Source organism: Monodon monoceros, unplaced genomic scaffold, assembly GCF_005190385.1.
Source record: "Monodon monoceros isolate NGI ecotype Baffin Bay Population unplaced genomic scaffold, NGI_Narwhal_1 Super_Scaffold_7, whole genome shotgun sequence".
NCBI lineage: Eukaryota > Metazoa > Chordata > Mammalia > Artiodactyla > Monodontidae > Monodon > Monodon monoceros.
In genome coordinates this window covers 99,519,927-99,541,074 of record NW_021703784.1, presented here as the reverse complement: position 1 = coordinate 99,541,074, position 21,148 = coordinate 99,519,927, and the positions used below count along the sequence as shown (strand labels likewise).

General features: G+C 54.6%; 1 protein-coding gene across 2 annotated transcripts in view; it reads left to right on the top strand.

Annotated features, from left to right (window-relative positions):
• The first annotated feature begins 7,920 nt into the window (after nt 1-7,920).
• The window catches only part of MACROD1 (mono-ADP ribosylhydrolase 1), a 151,897-nt gene continuing 138,669 nt past the window's right edge, over nt 7,921-21,148 (top strand). For both annotated transcript variants that reach the window (XM_029206910.1, XM_029206909.1), the window contains exons 1-3: nt 7,921-8,372; nt 18,422-18,523; nt 19,167-19,283. In XM_029206910.1, the coding sequence (XP_029062743.1) occupies nt 8,075-8,372; nt 18,422-18,523; nt 19,167-19,283 (517 nt within the window). In that variant the 5' untranslated portion in view covers nt 7,921-8,074. The remainder of the gene's footprint in view (nt 8,373-18,421; nt 18,524-19,166; nt 19,284-21,148) is intronic.

Sequence of the window (21,148 nt, the reverse complement as noted above, 5' to 3'; positions counted from 1 at the left end):
GGGCAGGTACCCGTAGAGAAGCGAAAGGATTTAGAGCGTGAGAGAGAAATGATTTTTCGTCCTGGACCAGCCTGTGGTTGGTTCACGGAGCAAAGCAGCCGCATGACGGGTCTGGAGGGAGCTTAGATGAGGGTCTTGGGCCCTGCTGTGACCTTTCTCCCCCGCCCCCGCTGGGTAATGCCGTCCCTTCCCAGGGTTTAACTGCCCTCTATGCTAATAGGTTGTCTCCACAGCGTTCTTTTCCATCCCAGCTGTCTGACCCATTCTCGACACTACAGCCAAGGTCACTGTAGATCCGCTTGCCTGATAACCCCCTTCTTTGCTCGAAACTCTTGGAGGCTTTTAGATTGGGGATCAGGGCCTGTCTAACATGGCAGGCCTACTTTTCCCACCTCTTCTTTCCCTGTTCTCCACCTTCAGCACCAGTCTCCAGCCACACTGACCTGTCTGCTCCTTGAACTAGGTGGGCTCCTTCACTTGGGGCCTGCCTGCAAGATGTTTCCTCTGCTGGGATCGCCCTTCCACCAACTCTGCCAGGTTAGCATCTCCTCAGGTCTTTAAGGCTGAGATGAGCTGTCAGGGTTCCTTGACGACCTGCCCCCAACGAACTCACTAATTTCTGCCCACCTATTACTTGCTTTCACAGCATCATGGTCTACACATGTGTCCAATCACATACTAAACCAGAGACTGGTATCTACCACATTTTGTAGGGCCTACAAGGGCCTTGTGTCTCTTCCTTTAGATCCTTGTCTTCCAGGTGCGTTGTACAGCGTTTTGCACGCAGCAGGTAATCATTAATTCATCAAATATGCCCTATAATTTTTTAGGTAATTGTGGGCACTGGGGAAATGCAGTGAGCAATCCTGACAAAAATCACTGTTTTTGTGGTGCTCATTTTAATGAGAGACAAACTAAAAAAAGTTTGCATGGTGTATCTGCAGTAGAGAAAAATAAAGCAGAGCGTTGGGCAAGGGGAGCAGTGTTGCATTTTCAGTAGGGGTCCAGATCAAACCCAGTGAGAAGCTAATATTTGAGAAAAAACCTGAGGAAGTGAAGGAGTGAGATTCATGGATATCCTAGGGAAGAACCTTGCTGTCAGAGGGAACAGCAGATGCAAAGGCCTTGTGACCAGAATGGCAGGGGCAGGGAGGGAGTGGGAGGTGGGGCTAGAGGAAGCAGGAGCAGATCCTGCAGAATGGGAGGCAATTGTGTTCACTTGGAAACATGCAGAAAAGTGATGTGATCTGACAGTTTTATCAGGATCCCTCTGATTGCTGTATCAATGAAGAGGATGAAAGCAGAAGAACCTCTTAGGAAGCTGTTACAGGATTCTAGGAGAGGGGTGATGGTGCCATGGGCCAGGGTGGGAGCAGAGGATGGGTGAGAAAAGTTGGATTCAGAATGCATTTTGGAAGAGCTGACAGGATCTGTTGATGTATGGATGCAGAGCATGAAGGAAGGAGGTGACTCCAAGGTGTTTGGCCTCTTACTCATCTGCTAAGTTAAATCTGTCAACGAGACCTTTCCTTTCTTCTTGGCACCGTCCCCAGACCACCGCACTCCTGCCAATCCCACTGCTGCCCCCCAGCCCAGCTCTTTCTCCACCTCTGGAGGCCTTTTGAGGCCTTATATCGTCTCCTCAACAGCCTCTCTCCAGGCTTCTTTGCCATCCCTCCCTCTCTGTGATCTGGTCTCTGCTGTCACACATCTTTTTTGTAGTTCTGTGTGTGGTACAGTACTCTGGGTACAGGGGCTCAACAGTGAACAAGGCAGCCCTCAGATGCAGCTTCCGCACACATGGACCTTGTTTTCTAGTGGGAGAGACAGATGGTACTTAAACTCCACAGCTGTGTGACTTCTAGCAACGTGCTTACCTCTTTGTGCTTCAGTTGCTTTCATTTTAAAATGTGGATGAAAAAGTTTCAGTGTTAGAAAAGTTGTGAGCATTGAATGATTGGATATTTACAAAGCACTGAGAACAGTGCCTGACGACAGAATAAGTACCATATACACTTGTGAAATAAAAATAAAGTTACAAATAAAGATAATTCTAAAGAGTGGTGTGTGCTATAAAGAAAACAAAAAGTAAGGATAAAGAGTTACCAGGGAGGCAGGGAAGGAGTGCCTAGAGGTGGGGGGTTAGTGAAGGCCCCTTAGACTTGCAGTTATGAAAAGCAAGACACGGACAGCGTTCCAGACAGGGCAACAGGAAGTGCAAAGACCCTGAGACTGAAACAAATTTGGAATTTGCACAAATTTGTCATTTGCTGGGGCTGCCATAACTAAATGCCACAGATTCGATTCGGTGACTTGAACCACAGAAATTAATTTTCCCACAGTTCTGGAAGTCCAAGATCAAGGTGCTGATAGATCTGATATCTTCTGAGGGCTCTCCCCTTGGCCTGCAGACGGCTACCTTCTCACTGTTTCCTCACATGGTCTTTCCTCTATGCAAGCACGCATCCCCAGTGTCTGTGTATCCAACTTTCCTCTTCTTTTTCTTTTTGGCCACACCACGTGGCTTGCGGGATCTCGGTTCCCTGACCAAGGATTGAACATGGGCCTAGGCTGTGAAAGCCCAGCGTCCTAACCACTAGGCCACCAGGGACCTCCCAAACTTTCCTCTTCTTATAAGGACACCAATCAGATTGGATCAGGGCCCACCCTGAGGGCCTCGGTTTAATTTCATCACCCCTTTAAAGACTCTGTCTCCAAATACTGTCCCATTCTGAGGTATTGAGGGTTGGGAATTTAACATGAATTTTTTTGGGGGGGACACGATTCAGCCAATAACAGAGGCTTTCACTTTCTATTATGTTGTTAAAATTTGTTACAATGGGGACATCCCTGGTGGTCCAGTGGTTAACACTTTGCGCTTCCACTGCAGGGGGCATGTGTTTGATCCCTGGTCAGGGAACTAAGATCCCACAGGCTGCACGGTGTGGCGTGGGGGGGGGTGAGGGGGCAAAAAAATTTCTTACGCTGAACACTGCTATTCGAGCTAAATGTCCCCAGAGCATCAACCTCCTTCCCAGGCCTTCTCTGAAGTCAGAGGAGGGGCAGCTAGTGACCTCTGCCAGCCCAGCCAGCTCCAGGGCCCTCTGAGGCCCTTCCCCTGAGGAAGGCAGTGTGAGCCACTCCGGATCACTGGCCAGGTCCTCAGACCCACGCTGAGAGGAAGCAGATGGAGGGGCCTCTGCCATGCAGGCCTATGATTTATAGCTACATGTTCTGGACATTTTGTACCTTGTAATCCATCCTTCCCCTTCACACCTCTCAGTATAACAACAATATGATATTGGCCAATGAAACAGGTAGGTGATAAAATATGAAGAGAGCGCTACAACCTGGATGCAGGGAGGTGCAAAATTGTGGTCACACAGCAAAGATGTTAGGGGGACCTGGGAGGTGCAGGGGTTCCTCTCTCTGAATGAGGCAGTAAAAAGAAGAAAGATGGCCAGGTAAAATGGGGTAGGGCTAAAACTTGAAAGACTCAGGAAACAATAATGCACTGGGCTTTAAAATCAAGCCCTTGGGGAGAGGAGTGCACTGCCTTGTGGGTCTCTTTAGGTCTGGCAGTTATCCTGGGTCCTGCTCTGGTCTTAAAGACCGGAAGCTGGAAACCCTCACTGTACTGTGGTCCTGCACCCCACTGCATGTTCAGTCTTGCTGAGATGGTGAATCTGCTCCTCTGGGTAGCTTCGCAACCCTGAAAGGTGTGGAAGCCAGAAAAGCAAACCCAGAATCTTGCTACAAGTTTAGGAAGTTTTGTAATCATTCTGCTAATACCTGCATGTTTATTAAATGTTTTGAAACATGCATGAATCTACCCTATTTGATTTGCAATTTTAATTAGAAAGGAATGAATGGGAGACAGCCTGCAGTGATGACTGTAATAAGGCCTCCCATCCCTGTATGCCTGCCCTTTGCCATGGATTTGGCTGCTTCTATGAAGACATGGAGTCTATTTCTCCACTTCTTGGATTCTGGGCTGGCCTTGTGACTTGCATTGCATGCCGTGACTGTGTGAATTCTGTGCAACACGATGTGGTGAAAGTGATGTAGTGTGACTTCCGAGTCAGGCCTCGAGGCATTTTGCAGCCTCTGCTGACATCCTCTTGGAGCAGGGCTTGAGGGCAGCATGCTGTGAAGATGCCCAGTCCGGCGTAGTGGAGGTCACATGGGACAGAACCGAGGGGCCTCGCTGACGGCCGGCGCCAATTGCCAGTCACATGAGTGAGGCCGTCCTGGGCCCCCCGCCCCTGTGGCCATCTGACACAGGAGTGACCCAGGCAAGACCAGCAGATGAAACTTCCAGCTTATCCCAGCCCAAGCTGCTGCAGAGGCCTGGTTGTTATTTTAAGCCAATGAGTTTTCAGTGGTTTATGAGGCAGCAAAAGATAACTGAGACAGTACAAAAGGATCTAAGTTCGTAAACGGTGTTTGAATATTTAAGAGAACTGATTTACCATGTTTATAAGTTTAATCTATTAGTGTATAACAATTGCTAACTGATTAGAAAAAAATATGCTTGGCTTGGGAGGGGAGAATAAGGTGGGGGATGAAGGCATCTTTACCGGTTACTCCCTCCCTGCTTATAAAGAAAAAAAAAAACAAAAAAGAAAAAAATATGCTTGTAAAAAAATATATATATATGCTTGTTATATGTGTAAGTCTCTTCTGCTGAGAGTTTGAGGCATTTGAGAGGACCAGCTATTTCAACTCTGTAAAATGTAGTTTAAAATCTATTAGGGAATTTAATTACCTAAGTTTGCAATTGGCATTCATTTTCAGAATTTAATCTGTTGAACCTGTGATTTAATTAAATATTCATCAAAGACTTAGTGAAAGTAATTATTCTTATTTTTACACAAAAATTAGATTTATAAATAGAAAACTAGATTTGCAACTTGCATTTGGATGTTTAAGAAAAAGCTAGTTCTTTTAATTTATAAGTTTAATAAATACAGTATTAATTTAAATACAAGCAGCAGTAGGTAACTTTTTGCTGCATGAAAAAAAACCCTCTCCAACATTAAAAATCCTCAACAGAAAACAGCGGGTGTTACAGCCCCACCAGAAGATTTGGCACTCCACAGACTCCCATGCCTTTGCTTCCGTGGGTCCCTCGGCCTGGAATGCTCCTGACACACATAGACATCTGTGGTACCTGGCAAGATTTTACCTTTTCTAAAAGGTCCAGCTGAAACTCTGTGAAGAGGTCCTGCCTTGCCAAGTCAGAATTGCACTTCTCTGCCTAGACCCATCCGTGTGTGGGGCCCAGGCCTCTCTTAGAACAGACCCTGGTAGGCTATTGTCTGGGACCTTCTCTATCCTGGCTGCCATGTGAGAACAGAGCTGAATCCCAACAAAAAGAAATAGAAGGACTAGTTCAGATGCCGAGGGTGTCCAGGGTGCTTCCATGGCCTGGCTCTGGGGGACATGGATTTCAGGCTCTGTGCAGAAGGCAGCCTCCTGATAGGCACTGATACTTTCTATGGCTGGGTCCCCTGCCTCTCCTTGCATTCTCCTCCCCAGACTTTGCCGGGAAGGGTGTAGTAAGCAGAATAACACCCCCCAAAGATGTCCACATCCTGATCCTTGGAGCCTGTGCATATGTTACCTTACATGGCAAAGGGGAATTAAGGTTGATAATCAGCAGACTTTAAATGGGATCATCCTGGATCATCACCGGTGAGTTCAATGTAATCACAAGGGGCCTTGAAAATGGAAGAGAGTCAGAGGGAAAGACCACCAGGGAAGACTGGTCAGTGAGATGGAACATTGCTGGCTTTGAAGATGGAGGAAGGGGCCCACAAGCCAAGGAATGTGGGTGGTCTCTGGAAGCTGGTGCTGACACCTTGATCTTTAGCCCAGTGAGACCGATGTCTGACTTGTATCCTACAGAACTTTAAGAAAATGAATTTTATTTATTTATTTAAATTTATTTATATTTTTGGCTGCGTTGGGTCTCTGTTGCTGCGCATGGGCTTTTCTCTAGTTGTGGCGAGCGGGGGCTATTCTACGGTGCGGTGCGCGGGCTTCTCATTGGGTGGCTTCTCCTGTTGCAGAGCACAGGCTCTAGGCACGTGGGCTTCAGTAGTTGTGGCACTCAGGCTCAGTAGTTGTGGCTCACGGGCTCAGTAGTTGTGGCTTGCAGTCTCTAGAGTGCAGGCTCAGTAGTTGTGGCACACGGGCTTAGTTGCTCCGCGGCATGTGGGATCTTCCTGGACCAGGGCTCGAACCCATCCATGTCCCCTGCATTGGCAGACGGATTCTTAACCACTGCGCCACCAGGGAAGCCCTTGTTTATTATTTAAGCTGCTACATTTATGGGAATTTGTTATAGCAACAACGGGAAGCTAATACACAGCGTCACCCACATGCTTCATTGCCTGAATCCGTGACATTTGTGTAATCACTTACCAGACCACAGATAGGAACCAAACAACCTTGACCCAAGCCTGGACTCTGACCCCCATAGGCCATGTTGACCTTGGGCCAGTCCAGGCTTCTCATCTGTGCCCTGGGGCAGTGCTGCCTCACCAGGCTGTGGGGAGCACATAGTGAGTTAATGGAAGTAGAGCAAACGGGTGTAGAGGGCTTAGCTCAGCTCCAGCTGGTACCTAGTCCCCTGTGAATGCTTGCTGTCCTGGATGCAGTTGGCAAGGCCCTTCTTGCCCTGGTAAGTTATTGGAGAAGCGGCAAGTGGTGAGGTGACCTTAGGCCTGGGGGCCTGACTACTGCATCCTGAACTCATCTCGCTGACCTTTTCGGGGAAAGGCGCAGGCCTCGTCGTTGGTGGTCCTGGAGTGTTGGGGGCCCTTGGCCCTTCCTTCCTGTCTCCTGGCTTCTGATCTACCCTCTGCCCACAGGTCTCCCACTGATCCTCTCTTGGGCACGATAGTGGTGCCAGCTGCATCCACAGGAGGGTTCTGCGATCCTCCTCACAGCCCTGTGAAGAGTTATCGCCACACTCAGCGCCAGAGAGGCCTGGAGCACAAGGCAGGTCTGCAACCTGTCAGACCTGAGAGCTGTCTTCCTAATATACATCTCAAGAAGCAAGGTACAAGGGGCCAGTGCACCCGAGTAAGAATGTGCAAAGCTGGTGCTAAAACCTTCTCTGGAACCCTGGCTTCTTGTCCCAGGTTAAAAAAATATCCACTATGGCGAGTTCCCTGGCCGTCCAGTGGTTAGGACTCTGCGCTTAACTACCGTGGGCCTGGGGTTCAATCCCTGGTCGGGGAACTAAGATCCCGCAAGCCACGGGAGGCGGCCAAAAACAAACAAACAAATATCCACTATCATATTTATCAAATAATAAAATGGTATAGAAAGACATTAAAATTTAAAAAATCCATCCTTATAGTCCTTGTAAAAAATTAGGAAAAATATAAAGAAAAAAATCACCCCAATTCTTCCACCGAGAAGGCCACTTGGAACTCTAATTTTCTGCCTTCAAATTACACGATTTCCACCTTTGCCTCCCTAGCTGCTCTAGGTTCGGTTCCTGCCGCCGCCGGCTAAGAAGCAGCAGCGCAGCGGCCTGGGGAAAGTCGCCCAACCGGACGTACCCGTTCGCGCCACTCGTCACCTCCCCACCGCCGGCGGGGACGCGCGGCTCCCGGGGACTGGGGTCGGGGTGGGTCCCGGGTGACCCGTAGGGAGCCGCGCTCGACTCAGTACGCCCGGCCGGAGGGGCGGAGACGGGGCCGGGGGCGGGAGGCACCTCCCACCAGGAAGTTGGCGGCGGCCGAGCCAGCCCTAAGAGGAGGCGCACGGCGGCCGCGCGACCCTGCGAGAGCTGGGCTCAGGCGCAGCGCGACCCCGCTGGCCGGGCGGGGCGCGCACGTGTGTATACGAGTGCGGGGGCGCGTCAGCGGCCCGGACTACAAGTTCCAGGGTGCCCAGCGGCGCGCCTGGGTTTTCTGGCCGCGCGGCCCGCTGGCTCCTGAGCAGGTCGCCGCGCGCTGGCACGCGTCACCTGGTTCCCGAGTAAATAAGGGAGAGACTCCCCGAGCACCGTAAATAGAGTCCAAGTGGGCGGGGAGCCGCCTCGCGTCGCCCGCTCATGTCTCTGCAGAGCCGAGTGTCCGGCCGCCTGGCACAGCTGCGCGCGGCGGGGCAGCTGCTCGGCGCCCGGCGCCCCTGGCCCGGCCCCTCGGCGGGTGCCACGCGGACCCGCAGCACTGCGTGCGGTCCCCCGGCGTCCCTGGGCGCGTACGACCCGCGCGCGCGGACCCGAGCGGGAGTTGGGGCTTGGGGGGCGGCGGCGGTGGGGCGGAGAGCCGGGGTGCGCACCTGGGCCCCCCTGGCCATGGCGGCGAAGGTGGACCTGAGCACCTCCACCGACTGGAAGGAGGCAAAATGTAAGTGTAAGCAGGAGGGGGGCGCGAGGGGCGAGGGCGGCCCTACGTGGTCCTTCTCCGGCTGGACAGCACCCCACCAGCAGCCTCGTCCACCCCAAAGAACTGGGGAAGTTAAGGTCCCATGTGCCCCGGTATGGACCCCCATTAACAGCCACGCCCCCCATGTGCCCAGCTCCATAAACTACTTCACCGCCCCGACTAGGTCCAGGTCCCCAGTGGGGGGCAGTGTGATGAGGGTGGCCTCACGCCATTGAAATGTGTTGCTGGGCACCCCCAGGGAGCATCCAAGACCTAGTACCTTAATCTGTTGTGCACGAGGGAAGCTGAGGCCCAGTGCCAGAGCCAATAGGCCAGAGTCACTCGGAGTTTGCTTCAGGATCTGACATAGGCTCTGAACTCCCCAGCTTTTGCGTAGTATGGTTTCTCAAGGGGTGGCATTTTAGGCAGAGTGGCAGGGAATGGGCTGAGGGGACAGCTCTGGGGCTGGCATCCCACCTGGTGGGATCAGATAGCCACAAGGAGTGGCCTCCCTGAGCAGGCCGGTTCCACCTCCCCCCACGCCTACCCGGGGGCCCTGCCTCTCTAGGCACGTGGTTTGGTGCCCTTTTGCCCTTAACGTTGGCCTCTGGACACTTGTGAGCACTCTCTGCCTTATTCCTGGGGGACAGAGGAGCTGCGGGGCAGGGCAGGGAGGGGGCGTTGTGCCTATGAGAACAGTGACCCCCGCCGCCGCCCCCCCACCCCCCCCACCCCCCCCAATACCCAGGAATCAATCCATTTCTTCCCGCTCTGGGGCAGGGCATGAGTCCCGGTGGGCATGAATCCCAGGGCTGGACTCTGGGCCCGAATAGAGCAGGGAAGGCAGGCAACCTGACCTGCAGAGCCCCAAATAGCCCCGGCTGCCTGTCCAGCTGCCCCTGCCCTTCAGGGCCTGCTCCCTGGGCTCTTGTGACCGTTCGGGCTGGATCCCCTTTCAAAAGAACAGGGACAGCAGCTCATTGGCTGGGCCCTTGTGGTGAAGTGTGTTCAGCCAATGGGGTTGGGAAGGCAGGCCTAGGGCGGGCTGTGGTTGGGGGCAAGGGGAAGGCATCCTCTTGGGATTGGAGGTAGAGTTCAAGATGACTTACCACTGTCATGAATTGCATTGCCTTCACTGGGATCTTAAAGCACCAGCAGGAAGCACTTGACTTTGCTCCCGGAACACAAGGAGTGCTTGTCAGCCCTTCAGCCCTGGCCCCAGAACACCGTTCAGGGTGGGGAGTGGGGCCTGGCCCCCTGGTACGGGGACTGTCCCCACAGGGAGCCCTGCTTTCCCTTCTCTGTCAGAGAACAGTAACCCAGGGTGGTGGGAAAGAGAGCTGGGGAGGCCAGGGGCCCAGGCACCTGTTCCTGGATCCGCCACTTTTTCTAGGACCCAGCTCTCCGCCCCTCCCATTCCTGGGTGCCACTGAAAACTTCCAGACCTCATGAAGCTGATGGGTCAGGGATTCCCAGGCTGCTCTCTGCTAGGAGCTGGGATTTCCATTCATTCAGTCCATGTTTATCGAGTGCCTTCTATGTAGCCAGCACTGTTGTGCTGGGGAGACAGGCAAGGACCCTGGCCTCACGGAGCTTAGGGGGAAGAAACGGTAGAGGATGTGATCAAGGCAATGAGACAATGCCAGGTAGAGGTCAGTGCTGCAAAGAAGCCGTGGCAGATGGGGCCGCGTGAGTGCCAGTGTCCAGTCAGGGGGCAGTGTGAGGAGGGTGGGCTTGCCCCAGGAACCCCAGCAGAGGTGTGAAGCCGCCCGCCCCCCAGCAGCCGTTAGGTGGTAGTTTGTGGGGGTGAGACACACAGAGGTCTCTCTGTGTCTTAGTTACCTGTTGCTGCATAATAACAGATTACCCAGACACTTGGTGGCTTAAAACAGCAAACATTTATATTATCTCACAGCCTCTGAGGCTCAGGAAGCTGGGAGTAGCTTAGCTGGGTGGTCAGGCTCAGGGTTTCTCAGGAGGTTGGCGGGGACTTGGTTAGGGGTGGAGTGAGCCCTTCCCAGATGGCTCACTCCTGTGAAATGGCTGTTGCCCAAATGCCTCATCTGGCCCACATTCAAGGGGAGGGAAATTAGTTTCCACCTTTGGGAGGGAAGAGGATCAAAGAATTTGGGGCATATTTTTGAAACCGCCACACTGAGGGACTGCCTCAACTGGATTCTGCCTCTGATTGGCGTCCAAGCTTTGATCCTTTATTTATTTATTTGGCCACGCTGCTCGGCTTGCAGGATCTCAGTTCCCCGACCAGGGATTGAACACGGGCCCCCAGCAGTGAAAGCGCCGAATCCTAACCACTGGACGGCCAGGGAATTCCTACAATCAGTGTTCATTTACCTAAGTATACTGCTGTGTAACCACTACTTTGATCAATAGGTAGAACATTGCCATCGCCCCCACAAGGTTCCTTTGAGCCCCTTTCCAATCAGTACCCCTTACTGCTAATCATTTTTCTATCTGTTCATTTTGTTTCTTCTTGAACTTCATATCACCAGAGGCATATACTGTGTTTGGTTCTTTTTACTAATATCTGTGTGACTCGTCCACATTATTGGGTGTACCGACAGTTTGCTCTTTTTTATTGCTGTGTAATATTCCATGGTGTGGGTGTACTACAGTTTGTGCACGCAGTCTCCTGTTGATGGGCACTTGGTTTCCAGTTTGGGACTGTTGGGAATAAAGCTGTTGTGAATATCCTTGTACATGTCTTTGATGGACATGTGCTCATCTTTCTGTTGGGGGTATACTTAGCAGGACTCTAAATGCTTGTCTATGCCTGAGATGATCCTCTCTCAAAGACTGGCACATAGTAACCAAACTCACAAGAGACTGATGTATAGTTCAGAGGGTTGAGCTGCAGTTCACGCTGGGGAAATGTAATAGCTGTGGGTCTGGAAACTCATGTGCACATGGGCAGGGCCTCCTCTCCCTGTGGAAAAGCCATGTGGAAGCCAATTCATAGTCTTAAGTTTGCTCAGCAGCAGGTGTTCTCAACTAGGGAGCTGGTTGAATGATTTTAGAAGCTGATCCCACTGCCCTGGTCAGGCTGGGCAAGCTTTCCGGCCAGGGGTGCGCCTACCCACTGAGGATGCCCTTCCCCGGGCGGTTGCTCAGTGTTCCAGTACAAATGCAGTGCTGAGTGCCTGCTCTGGGCCCCAGGTGCAGACGCCTCAGTCCATGGCCCAGCGAGTCCTCGGGACAGATAGTCAAATTCTGCCTGGGTTCTGCACATTCCTTTTTCCTGGGTTCAAGCTGACTGCCCACTTCTGTGGACCTGTTCTTTCTGTGGACCTATTCTTTCTCTAGGTAGGTAAATACCATCAGGCTGATCTTCCTGGCTAGGAGACATTCAGTCTTTTTGAGAGACCTCTGCAGTATTTGATTTCACTGGCCAGGGGTTAATTTCTATAATTTAATTCCCTCAGTTCTGGAGTGTCTCATTACCACCCGCCCCCGCCAGGTTGTGCCTTTTCATCAGAAGATTGTGGAAACAGTCCTACTGTAAGGCAGTTGGGTGCGAGGGGACTTAAGTTCAGGCACTGGGGTGTTTGGGGGCTTTGCCACCACAGGAGGGGCCTGGCCTCCAGGAGAAGGGCACAGATCCTCCTTCTGACCTGCGGTAGGGGCAGAGCTGTGTGCTAAAAAAGAGAACGGGTATTGGTGTCATCAGACGTGGCAAGCCCTGGCACCACTGCTTCCATGCTCCCTGAGCCTCAGTTTCCTCATCTGTAAGATGGGACCAACAGCACCCGATTTGTAGGTTGTGCTGGGATCACATTAGAAACCATTTTGTACACAGCGGCCAAAGGGTCCCCAGGGCCCCCCTCCCTTGACACCCCCCAATGCCCCCCGTCCCTTGTCGCCCCTCGGGTCTATCTCCTCTCTCTGCCCTGTTCTGGCCATGGGGACACTGAGCTTATATAAACTTGCCTCCCCCATGGTCTCAAGTGCTAGAACTCTGACCTCAGTTCCTGAGCCCTGTTTCCTCTCCCAGGTGGCTCAGGCCAGGGCTCATGTGCTCCAGCCTGTTTGCACGGGGCAGGGCGAAGACTGATTTCAGCCCCTGTGGGATTTCACGCACAGCCGATGATTTAACGGACTCGACTGCCGAACCAGAAAATTTCCCAGGCACACCTGGGAATTGGGTGGGCTTCTCCCACCTGTCTTCTGGGAAGCAGCCTTGGCACGTCCCGGTGCGGGCGGAGGTGAGGGGGTCTGGGAGAGCAGAAAAGCTCCAACGTGCCTCCTGCCATCTCCCCTTTGCTCGTGCCATAGGCTTTGAAGAGCCCCTGCTCTTGGGGGACGGTGAGAGGTGATTAATGCCCCCACCGCCGTGTTCCCAGAGCCCAGCTGTTATCAGCCCTGCCCACCCACCCTTCTTCAGAAGAGGAGCCTCCCTCCGTGCCAGCCTGCCCTCACCTTTCCGAACACCGTCTTGTGAAGTGCCATAAAGACACTTCTTTAAACACATCGTTGAATTCCCGTTCGCCCGGTGCACTTTATGGTTCTGACGCAGCCTGCTTCCTCCAGCTCGGCTTTCGTGCCCGGGAGCCGCTGAAAGCTTCATCTGGGGTCAGACCTCCCCATCAAAATTTACTGCAAACATCCTTTTACAGCACCTGTCTCACTGAGCTGTGAAATACTCTCGCCTCTCCAAAAAGGAAAGAAAATTAAAACGTATGTTGTACATCTTTTATAAGAAAAATAAATCTCACTTGTGCTTTAAGTCGGCACCTGTCCTTCTGGCAGAGGGAGGTAGCGCGTGTTATAAATGTGTGGGGCATATGCCCACCGTAAGGGTCCTGCTTCTCCTCCTCCCAGAGCGAGTGAGGAGGGCCTGGGGGCGGCCCCACTGATGATGAGGCTGAGGCTGTGAAGACAGCGCTCCGGTCCTCAACTGGCTTCTCCTCCCATAAGTCAGAGAGCAGTGCAGCCGGAAGCTCCTCGGGGTCAGGCTGCAGCCTTGTCCTGGAGATGAGTGAGAGCACTGGCCTCGAGAGGTGTGCGCTTGGGGACCACAGGCCGGAAGGGCAGGCTGGCAGGTGTCCCCAAGGTTGGCGCCTTGTCAGCTGGTAGCTGAGCTGGAAGCTCTGACGGTCCTCCCTTGCCGTCTCCGGGAAGCAGAGTCGTGTTTTGGTCTTTGCTGGAGAGAGAGGACTGCGCGGGCTGTGGGTCACTCAGAGCAGACCTCGGGTACTGGGGAGGACAGTGCAGGACAGAGCCCTGGGCTGGGTCCCGCCCTGGCTTCCTTTTGCTTGCCTGTGGCCAGGGCGACTGCTCTACTGATTTTGTAAAGCAGGGTGGTGGCATCTGCCAGATGGTGTCTGCTCGGGGACCTGAGCCATCTCTGGGCACCCAGACTAGTGCCGTGGGGTGCCCGGGGCCTGCCCCAGCCAGAGGGACTCCGGTCTTGGGAGTCCTATGGGGTTGGTCTGCGCTCTGGCTGACCAACCCCTCCAGTGTCACAGTACGGGCCTGCACTCCGGCCACAGGTCCAGCCAGCTCTGAGTACTGGCATTTGGGCATGGCAAGGCCTCGGAGGGGGCCTTTGGTCACAGTTGTGCAAGACGATAAATATGGGGACCCAAGTAACTTAAAGAGCTCCTGCACCTGCTTTGCCCCAAGTTGGAAAAATAATGTTTCCCCTCCCAAATTTTGTCTTGTTTTCGTTTGCTCTCTTTGGGCCTTCTTATTTCACACACAGGAAAGACTGAGTATACCTGATGTGTATATCGCACTCGACAGCTTCCTCTGTGTTTTTGCAGCCAATCTTCTTGTTCACAGCAAGCTTGGGTGCCAGGGAAGGCTGGCCTTGTCCCTATTCTAGAGACGAGAAAACTGAGGCTGAGAGGGTGAGCACCTTGCCCACGAAAATGATGGTGGGAGGTCATGAGCCCAAACCTGGGGGGACCGAGGAGCAAGAGTGGAATCAAACCCCCAGCAGCGGCCAGGCCACGGGCCGGCAAACGCCCCAGACGGGCCGGGGGAGGCTGCCAGAGCCCTGCTTTTGCTCTCCCGTCCAACTGTTCTGGATTTCTCTCCATTTCCCCACCCGTACACTCTCTCCGACCTCAGGGCTTTTGCACGCGTTGTTCCCTCCTCCCGGGAGACCCTGTTCTGTTAGCAAACTTGACCGCAACCTTCAGGTCTCAGCTCCTTGGTTCATTGATTCATCCCACAGATGCCCAGGGACACTCACACATGCTTTATGCTGTGCCAGGTGCTGGGAATCCAACATAAACATGACATATCCCCATATGGCCAAGGTCAAGCAAAGCACAGATGGTAGGGGAGGCAGCTGCTCTGGGAGGGGGAGGGCAGTGAGGAGGGAACTGTAAAGGAAGACCAGGCAGGAGGCACAGCAGGTACATGGGCCCTGAGGCGGGAAACAGCTTGGCTGTTGGGGGAACTGAAAGGCTGAGGGGCTGTGGGCAGGGTGAAGTGCAGTGGGGAGGGTAGCACGGGAGGAGGTTGGGAAAGAGGCAGGCTCTCCAAGCCCTGGCAAGGACTTGGGGTTTGAACTGAGCTTCACACAGAGAGACAGCTTCTATCTGACTTCTGTCCCTAATACCTCTGGGCTGCTGTGTTAGGAACAGACCATAGGGTGGACACAGGGAGTCAGCTGGCCGGGCGGGGCGGGGGGGAGGCGCTTCCAGAGGGGTCTAGGGAGCAATCAATGACGGAGGCTTAGCCCTGGTGGGAGTAGCAGAAGGCACGGTGTCTGTGGTGTTGGGGGGATAAATCTAACAGCCTGCAGATGGATGGAAGAGGGAAGAAGAGAAAGGAAAGACCCTTGGTTTGGGGCCCCAGCAAAGTCTGGGGCTGTTCACTGAGAAGGAGGAAGGATAGAAAGGTCAGAAGCTCAGTTCTGCACACACAGAATTTGGGGATGAGAGCAGGCTGTGGGCCTGGGGGAGCAGATGCTCGGAAGAGGCGAGGGGCTGGAGGTGCAGCCTTGGGATCATGAGCGTTTTCGAATGTGTGGAACTGATGTGAAAACCCAGGGAGAGGGTGTAGATTAAGGAAGAGGGGAGGCAGCAAGGAGGCTGAGAAGGGGGGCCAGCGAGCAGCCTGGGATCGGAAGTTTGGGGTCCTGAGAAGAAAGAAGGGGTTGGGGGTGCTGAGGGTACAGGGGAGGCCAGGAAGGGCCACTGAATAAGGACGAGTGGCCAGTGTGGTGCCTCTGACCTTGGCCTTGATGGAGAGGTGGGGTCGGGGGGAGGAGGAAGTGGAGACAGCGAGTGGAGACAGTGGAGTGAGGCAGAGAAACGAGGCCACAGCTACAGCGTGTGGAATGCGTGGTTGAGGGAGGGTTTTGTTTTAAAAGCCGGGGTACACCAGAAGGTGTTTGAGGGCAGGCAGGACAGTCCAGTGGAGGGGGAGCCGCAGGAGTGAGTCCTTGGGGAGGTGAGCTGGGCGGCCTTGGTTGGGAGGCCTTCGTGCCCAGTGACCTGAGGGAGGGAGAACGGGATATGGGCAGGTGTGTGAGGGGGTGTTCTGCCTTGGTGGGAGGGGGAGGCAGCATCCACGGGATGGATGGCCGGGAGGACGAGCGGAGGAGCCTTGGGAGAGGGAGAAGGGGGAGGGGGCACCCACTTCCAAAGGAGTGGCTGGAGTGGCCACCTAGGGAAGATGAAGAATTTAGAGGGAGCCTCTGCTTGGTTGGTGGGAGTTTCTCGAGCGATTTGCAGCTCCTGGGGCAGACCAGAGAAACTGGGGGTACCTCTTCCAGGAAGCTGTCCCAGCCGCCCCTCTGTTTGGTCAGGCCCCAGACCTCACCTCGCCTCCCAGGTTTGGTGCATGGTGGGTGCTCAGTAAATATGTTAACTGACTGATCTGTATTCAGACTGCCAGGGAGAGGCAGAGCCTGGAAGGAGTCGAGCCTGGTTTTTGCTTGGTGGTACCGTCTGCCGGCAGCTGAGTGCTTTGTTTTGTGCCCAGCTAAGCCTGTTCTGCTTCTCATTTAACGCGAGGGAGCTTTCTGTGCCCCCATTTTACAGAAGAAGACAAGCAAGGCTTGGAGAAGCACTTCAGTTCCTTCAAATACCAGCACCATCCCCCCCCCCCAACATGCAAAGAAAGGAGCGTTTAAAGTAGGAGCTCTTGGCCTGTTTCTCAGATCATGGGGAGGGCAGACCCTTGAGAAGGAGGCTGGGAAATGGGCTGTGAGCATCCAGGGACTCTAGTGACAGAGGGGACTGTCCACGCTGGGTACCATCCACGCTGGATACTCTTGCCTCTTAGAAAGAATGAGAATGGCACTGCTGTGGGGGGATTCTTAATCTCTACCTGGTGGAAGCATTTTTAATCTGATTTGGGTGCTCCTGGGATGAGGTGCCCCTGTCTCCCCTCAGCATCATTCTCCCCCTGTGCTTGCCTCCTGCCCCACACCCTGGATTGCACCCACCCAGAACCTCGAACATGCTGTTCCGGATGGTGGAACACCCTTCCCTACCCTGGCTACCTCTCAGTCCTCTTCCCAGTCTCCGCTAAGCCCCCCTGGACTGGGGTTCCGGCTACCTCCTCTCCCAGTCCCCGAGTGTCCCTTCCATAGCACTTCTTGGAATTTGGATTGCTTGCTTGATTGGGTAAAGCCTGGTCAGCCTCTGTCTCCCCTGCTGAGAATTATAAATTCACGAGGGCCAGGACCACGTCTGCATTGCTGGGGGTTGGATCTCCAGCACCATGTGTAGGACCTGCGTGTGATGGGTGTTTAAGGAAGGGGGTGGGAAGTGGCCGCCGGAGAGTGTGGTTCTATCTTGAGCTGGAGTTGGTATAAGCAAATTCAAGGTGTAACGAGCTTTTTGTAATAATTCCCTACAGTGTTGAGCTGGACTGTGAACGGGGCCCTTTCCAGGCTCCTCGGGCATCTTGAGGAGCAGAGGCTTGGATGGACTGACTTTGGCAGGGCAAAGGCACATATGGGGGACCCACCTGTCTCTTGAATACCTGTCTGTCTCTGCCTTTCCACAGAAGGCTCCAGCAGGCAGACCCTACCTCTCCCCCTACCCCCTCTAATTGCCCTCCTACCTCTGCACATTTTCTGATGCTTTTTGGGTTCCTTGACTGTGGTCTTTCCTCTTTGTTGTCTCCCCCTCCCCTGGTGGTCACTGGGGGCTGCTCCATCTGGGGAGTGTGTGGTGGAGGACAAGGCTGGGCTGAGAGCCAGGCTGCCCTGGTGGTCTCAGGCCGGCAGGGGGAGCCCACGAGCCGTGAGCCTGGACTGCTGCTCTGGAGAGAGGCTTCCCTGCCTGGGGCCACCCAAAGGGAAGACGAGGCCCAGCAGGGGAACCAGCCTGGGTGGACCCAGAATCTGTGAGTGGATGGGGGGCCTGGCTTCCCACTCACTAGCTGTATGACCACGGGTGGCTTCCTGACCTTCCTGAGCCTGTTTCTTTATCTGTAAAATGGGGACAATTCCAGCCACTCCCTTGATTCATGACTCACCCAGTGGGCATCTCTCTGTGGGGAGCCCTCTGCCAATGCAGGGGGTTTGTCACAAACGGGCACCAGACCCACTTGGTTCTGTGGCTCTTTGAGGAGCACGGGTGTCCTGGTTCCCTGTGTCCTGCTGCCTACAAATAACGACAATGATGATGTAACTGAGATTCAGTGCCGCCGACCTACCTGGCCTTAGCATGTATGAGTAAGCTTGAAATTAGTCTGCAAGGGCTGTCTTGAAGATATTAGGGACCCAGAGGTGTGGACGCAACTGGAAAGTGGCAGAGTTGAATTCTGCTCTCAGGTCTGTGGTGCCTGAGAGACACCCTCCACCTCCATGGGCCTCAATTTCCCCTCCTAACAAAGAGGGCACAGCAAGATCTTCTAGGGGACCCTCCTTCCGCGCCCCTCCCCATGTGCTTGCGGGAAGGATGGGTGTGCAGGGCTGCTTTGCATCCTTGGACGAGGCGAGCATCCCCGTGAGGATAGGAGACCTGTGGGTGGTGGGGAGGCCCCCTGGACTGCTCCTCTCCCTGCCCGCCTGACTCTCCTGCCCACCCCACCCACCCCTGCAGCGTTTCTGAAGGGCCTGAGTGACAAGCAGCGGGAGGAACATTACTTCTGCCGGGACTTCGTCAGGCTGAAGAAGATCCCGACGTGGAAGGAGGCGGCGAAAGGTAGGCCCTGCGCTGGGCAGCCCAGCTGTGCGGGTGGTGTGTGGCCCTTTCAGGCCCATATCTTGGGAAAATCATAAAGACAAGGCCAAGAAGGAGAATGGCGGCAGCATTTATGAGTGCTTGCTGTGTGCGGGCCCTTTGCAGTGTCACCTCATTTAATTATCAACACAGCCTGAGGCAGGTTCGGTTTTTATCCCCATTATACCGTTGGGAAACTGAGCCTTAGACCTGCAATCCCATGGCCGCTGGAGCTGGGATTTGCTGCTTGGTGTAGCGGCCTGCAGTGCAGCGTCCTGGTGAGCACGTAGGCCCTGCAAATTTCAGGCCTGGTAACCGGGAACACAGGCCAAGTTACTTAACCCTCCTAGGCCTCAGTTACCTAGTGTGGAAAACGGGGATGGATGGCATTGATACTCTACCTGTGTGCAACGTTGTGAAGATTCAAGGAGATGAGTGTGTGCTGCACACAGTAGGTGCTTAGTCAGTGTGGGCTGTCATTACCGTGTCGTCGGTCCTCGCGTGGCACATTGCCTCTGGAGGTGGAGGGCAGTTGATGGCGGCTTGCCTGACTGGTGGCCACTGGTGGGTCACTCTGCAGTGGGGACCTCTCTGTGACCCCACCCTCGGCCTCTGCTTGTTCCAGGGGTGACTGTGAAGGTGGAGGAGCCCAAGTACAAGAAGGACAAGCAGCTCAACGAGAAGATCTCCCTGTTCCGAGGCGATATCACCAAGCTGGAGGTGGACGCCATCGTCAACGCCGGTGAGTGAGGGCTTCTGGCCAGCCTGAGCCAGAGACCTGGGTGGCCACCTCGTCACTGTAGCAGGCACGCGTGGATGCCACCTGGCTCCAGTGAGGCTCGGGTGGCTGGGTGAGGGTGGCCTGCTGGCGCCACGGGAGCCCAGCGTGTCGGCAGCGTGGACTCCTCTCCCCTTGAAACCCTGACCTGCTGCGTCAGGGGCGCCTTGGCTGAGCTGCCTCGAAGCTCTGAGACCCGTTAGTGGCTGGTAAGGGAGAGAGCTCTGCTGGAATTGCGCCGGACTGCCCTGCCAGGAAGGCGGTGGCCAGATGGGGTGGTCCGACCTTGGGGGCTGCAGATGCCCCTGACCACTGCTTTCCTTCCTCCACCTCCTGCCCTCCCAGCCCCCCTTCTAATTGGGGTGGGTGAGGAAACATGTTGGGGAGCATGTCAGAAGAAGGGTGGGGGCAGAGGCCCCTGCACCCCTGTCAGCTTCCTGCAACAGCTCTTGCTGGCTGGGCAGTTTATTGTGATGAGTTGAGGAGTCTTTTGTGTCTCTCCCCTCTTGGGAGAGGGAGGAAGGTGGCGGCTCTGCTCCCAGGCAGTGGTTGTCTGGCTGAGGTCAGGAGTGGTGTGTCAAGGGGCGGTCAAGTCCAGCAGGTGCTCAGGTGGTTCACAGGACAAGGGCGAGTGGGGGCCGAATCCCCCCACTGTGGTTGCCAAGTGTCACAGGATGGAGCCTCCTTCTTGGAGAAAGGTTCGCAGGCCTGGGCAGACCTCCTTGTCTTGGGTTCCAACTCATAGGGAAACTCCACTGTGCTAGCCCCTCCCCACCTGCGCAGTCACAGGCGCTCCCAGGAGCGTCTCAAATCTCCTTCATTGCACCCTTGGGCTTGCAGCCATTGGCTGACCCCAGTGCTGGCCAGAGCGTGGAGTGGCCAAGCGACTCTGGGTCTTGGTGGTGCCCGTGCTGGTCTTGCTAAGCGACTGGGCTTGAGTGACCAGGGGAGAGGTGGCCGCTCATCCGCTCTGGGCCCGCTTGTCTGTGATCTGGGTTGCATTTCCGGCAGTGGCATTGCTCTGCACGTCTCCCCGCTGATGTTCGCAGAACTGTGTGGTCACAGGGGTGTTCCCTCCCCCCTCATTGCCTATTTCAGCACACAGGTGACCAGTCACAGGAAGGTAGGAGTTCTGACTCGGAGCAGGGTGTGGTGGGGTCACCTTTGGGTTTCTGCTTCCTCTGATGTGTTTCTCTTGGGCCACTAGGATGGTGGGTAGCAGCGAGGTCCCCATCTGGGGAGACACGGGGCTAAGACAAGTCAAGTCACAGTGGCCCAGGAGAGAAGGGTATTCTTGATGCCTGGACCCCAGAGGGATGGCCTGGTGTGGAAGGACCAAGCCTTGGGACCCCGGCTGAGGGGACATTGCCACAGGCCTGCGAGGCTGCCCTGCCTAGTGCCCTGGGCCCTGTCAGTCACTGGCAAGGGTGTGGGAGGCGCCCCGCTGGTACTTTTTTTTTTTTTTTAATAAATTTATTTATTTTATTTATTTATTTTTGGCTGTGTTGGGCCTTCGTTGCTGTGTGTGGGCTTCCTCTAGTTGTGGTGAGCGGGGGCTACTCTTGGTTGCGGTGAGCGTCCTTCTCATTGCAGTGGCTTCTCTTGTTGCGGAGCACGGGCTCTAGGCACGAGGGCTTCAGTAGTTGTGGCGCATGGGCTTAGTTGCTCTGTGGCATGTGGGATCCTCCTGGACCAGGGCTTGAGCCCGTGTGCCCTGCGCTGGCAGGTGGATTCTTAACCACTGTGCCACCAGGGAAGTCCCCCCCCCACTGGTACTTTTCTTCCTGAGCTGCAAAGTGGCCAGAGGGAAAAGTAGGGCATCTTATCAC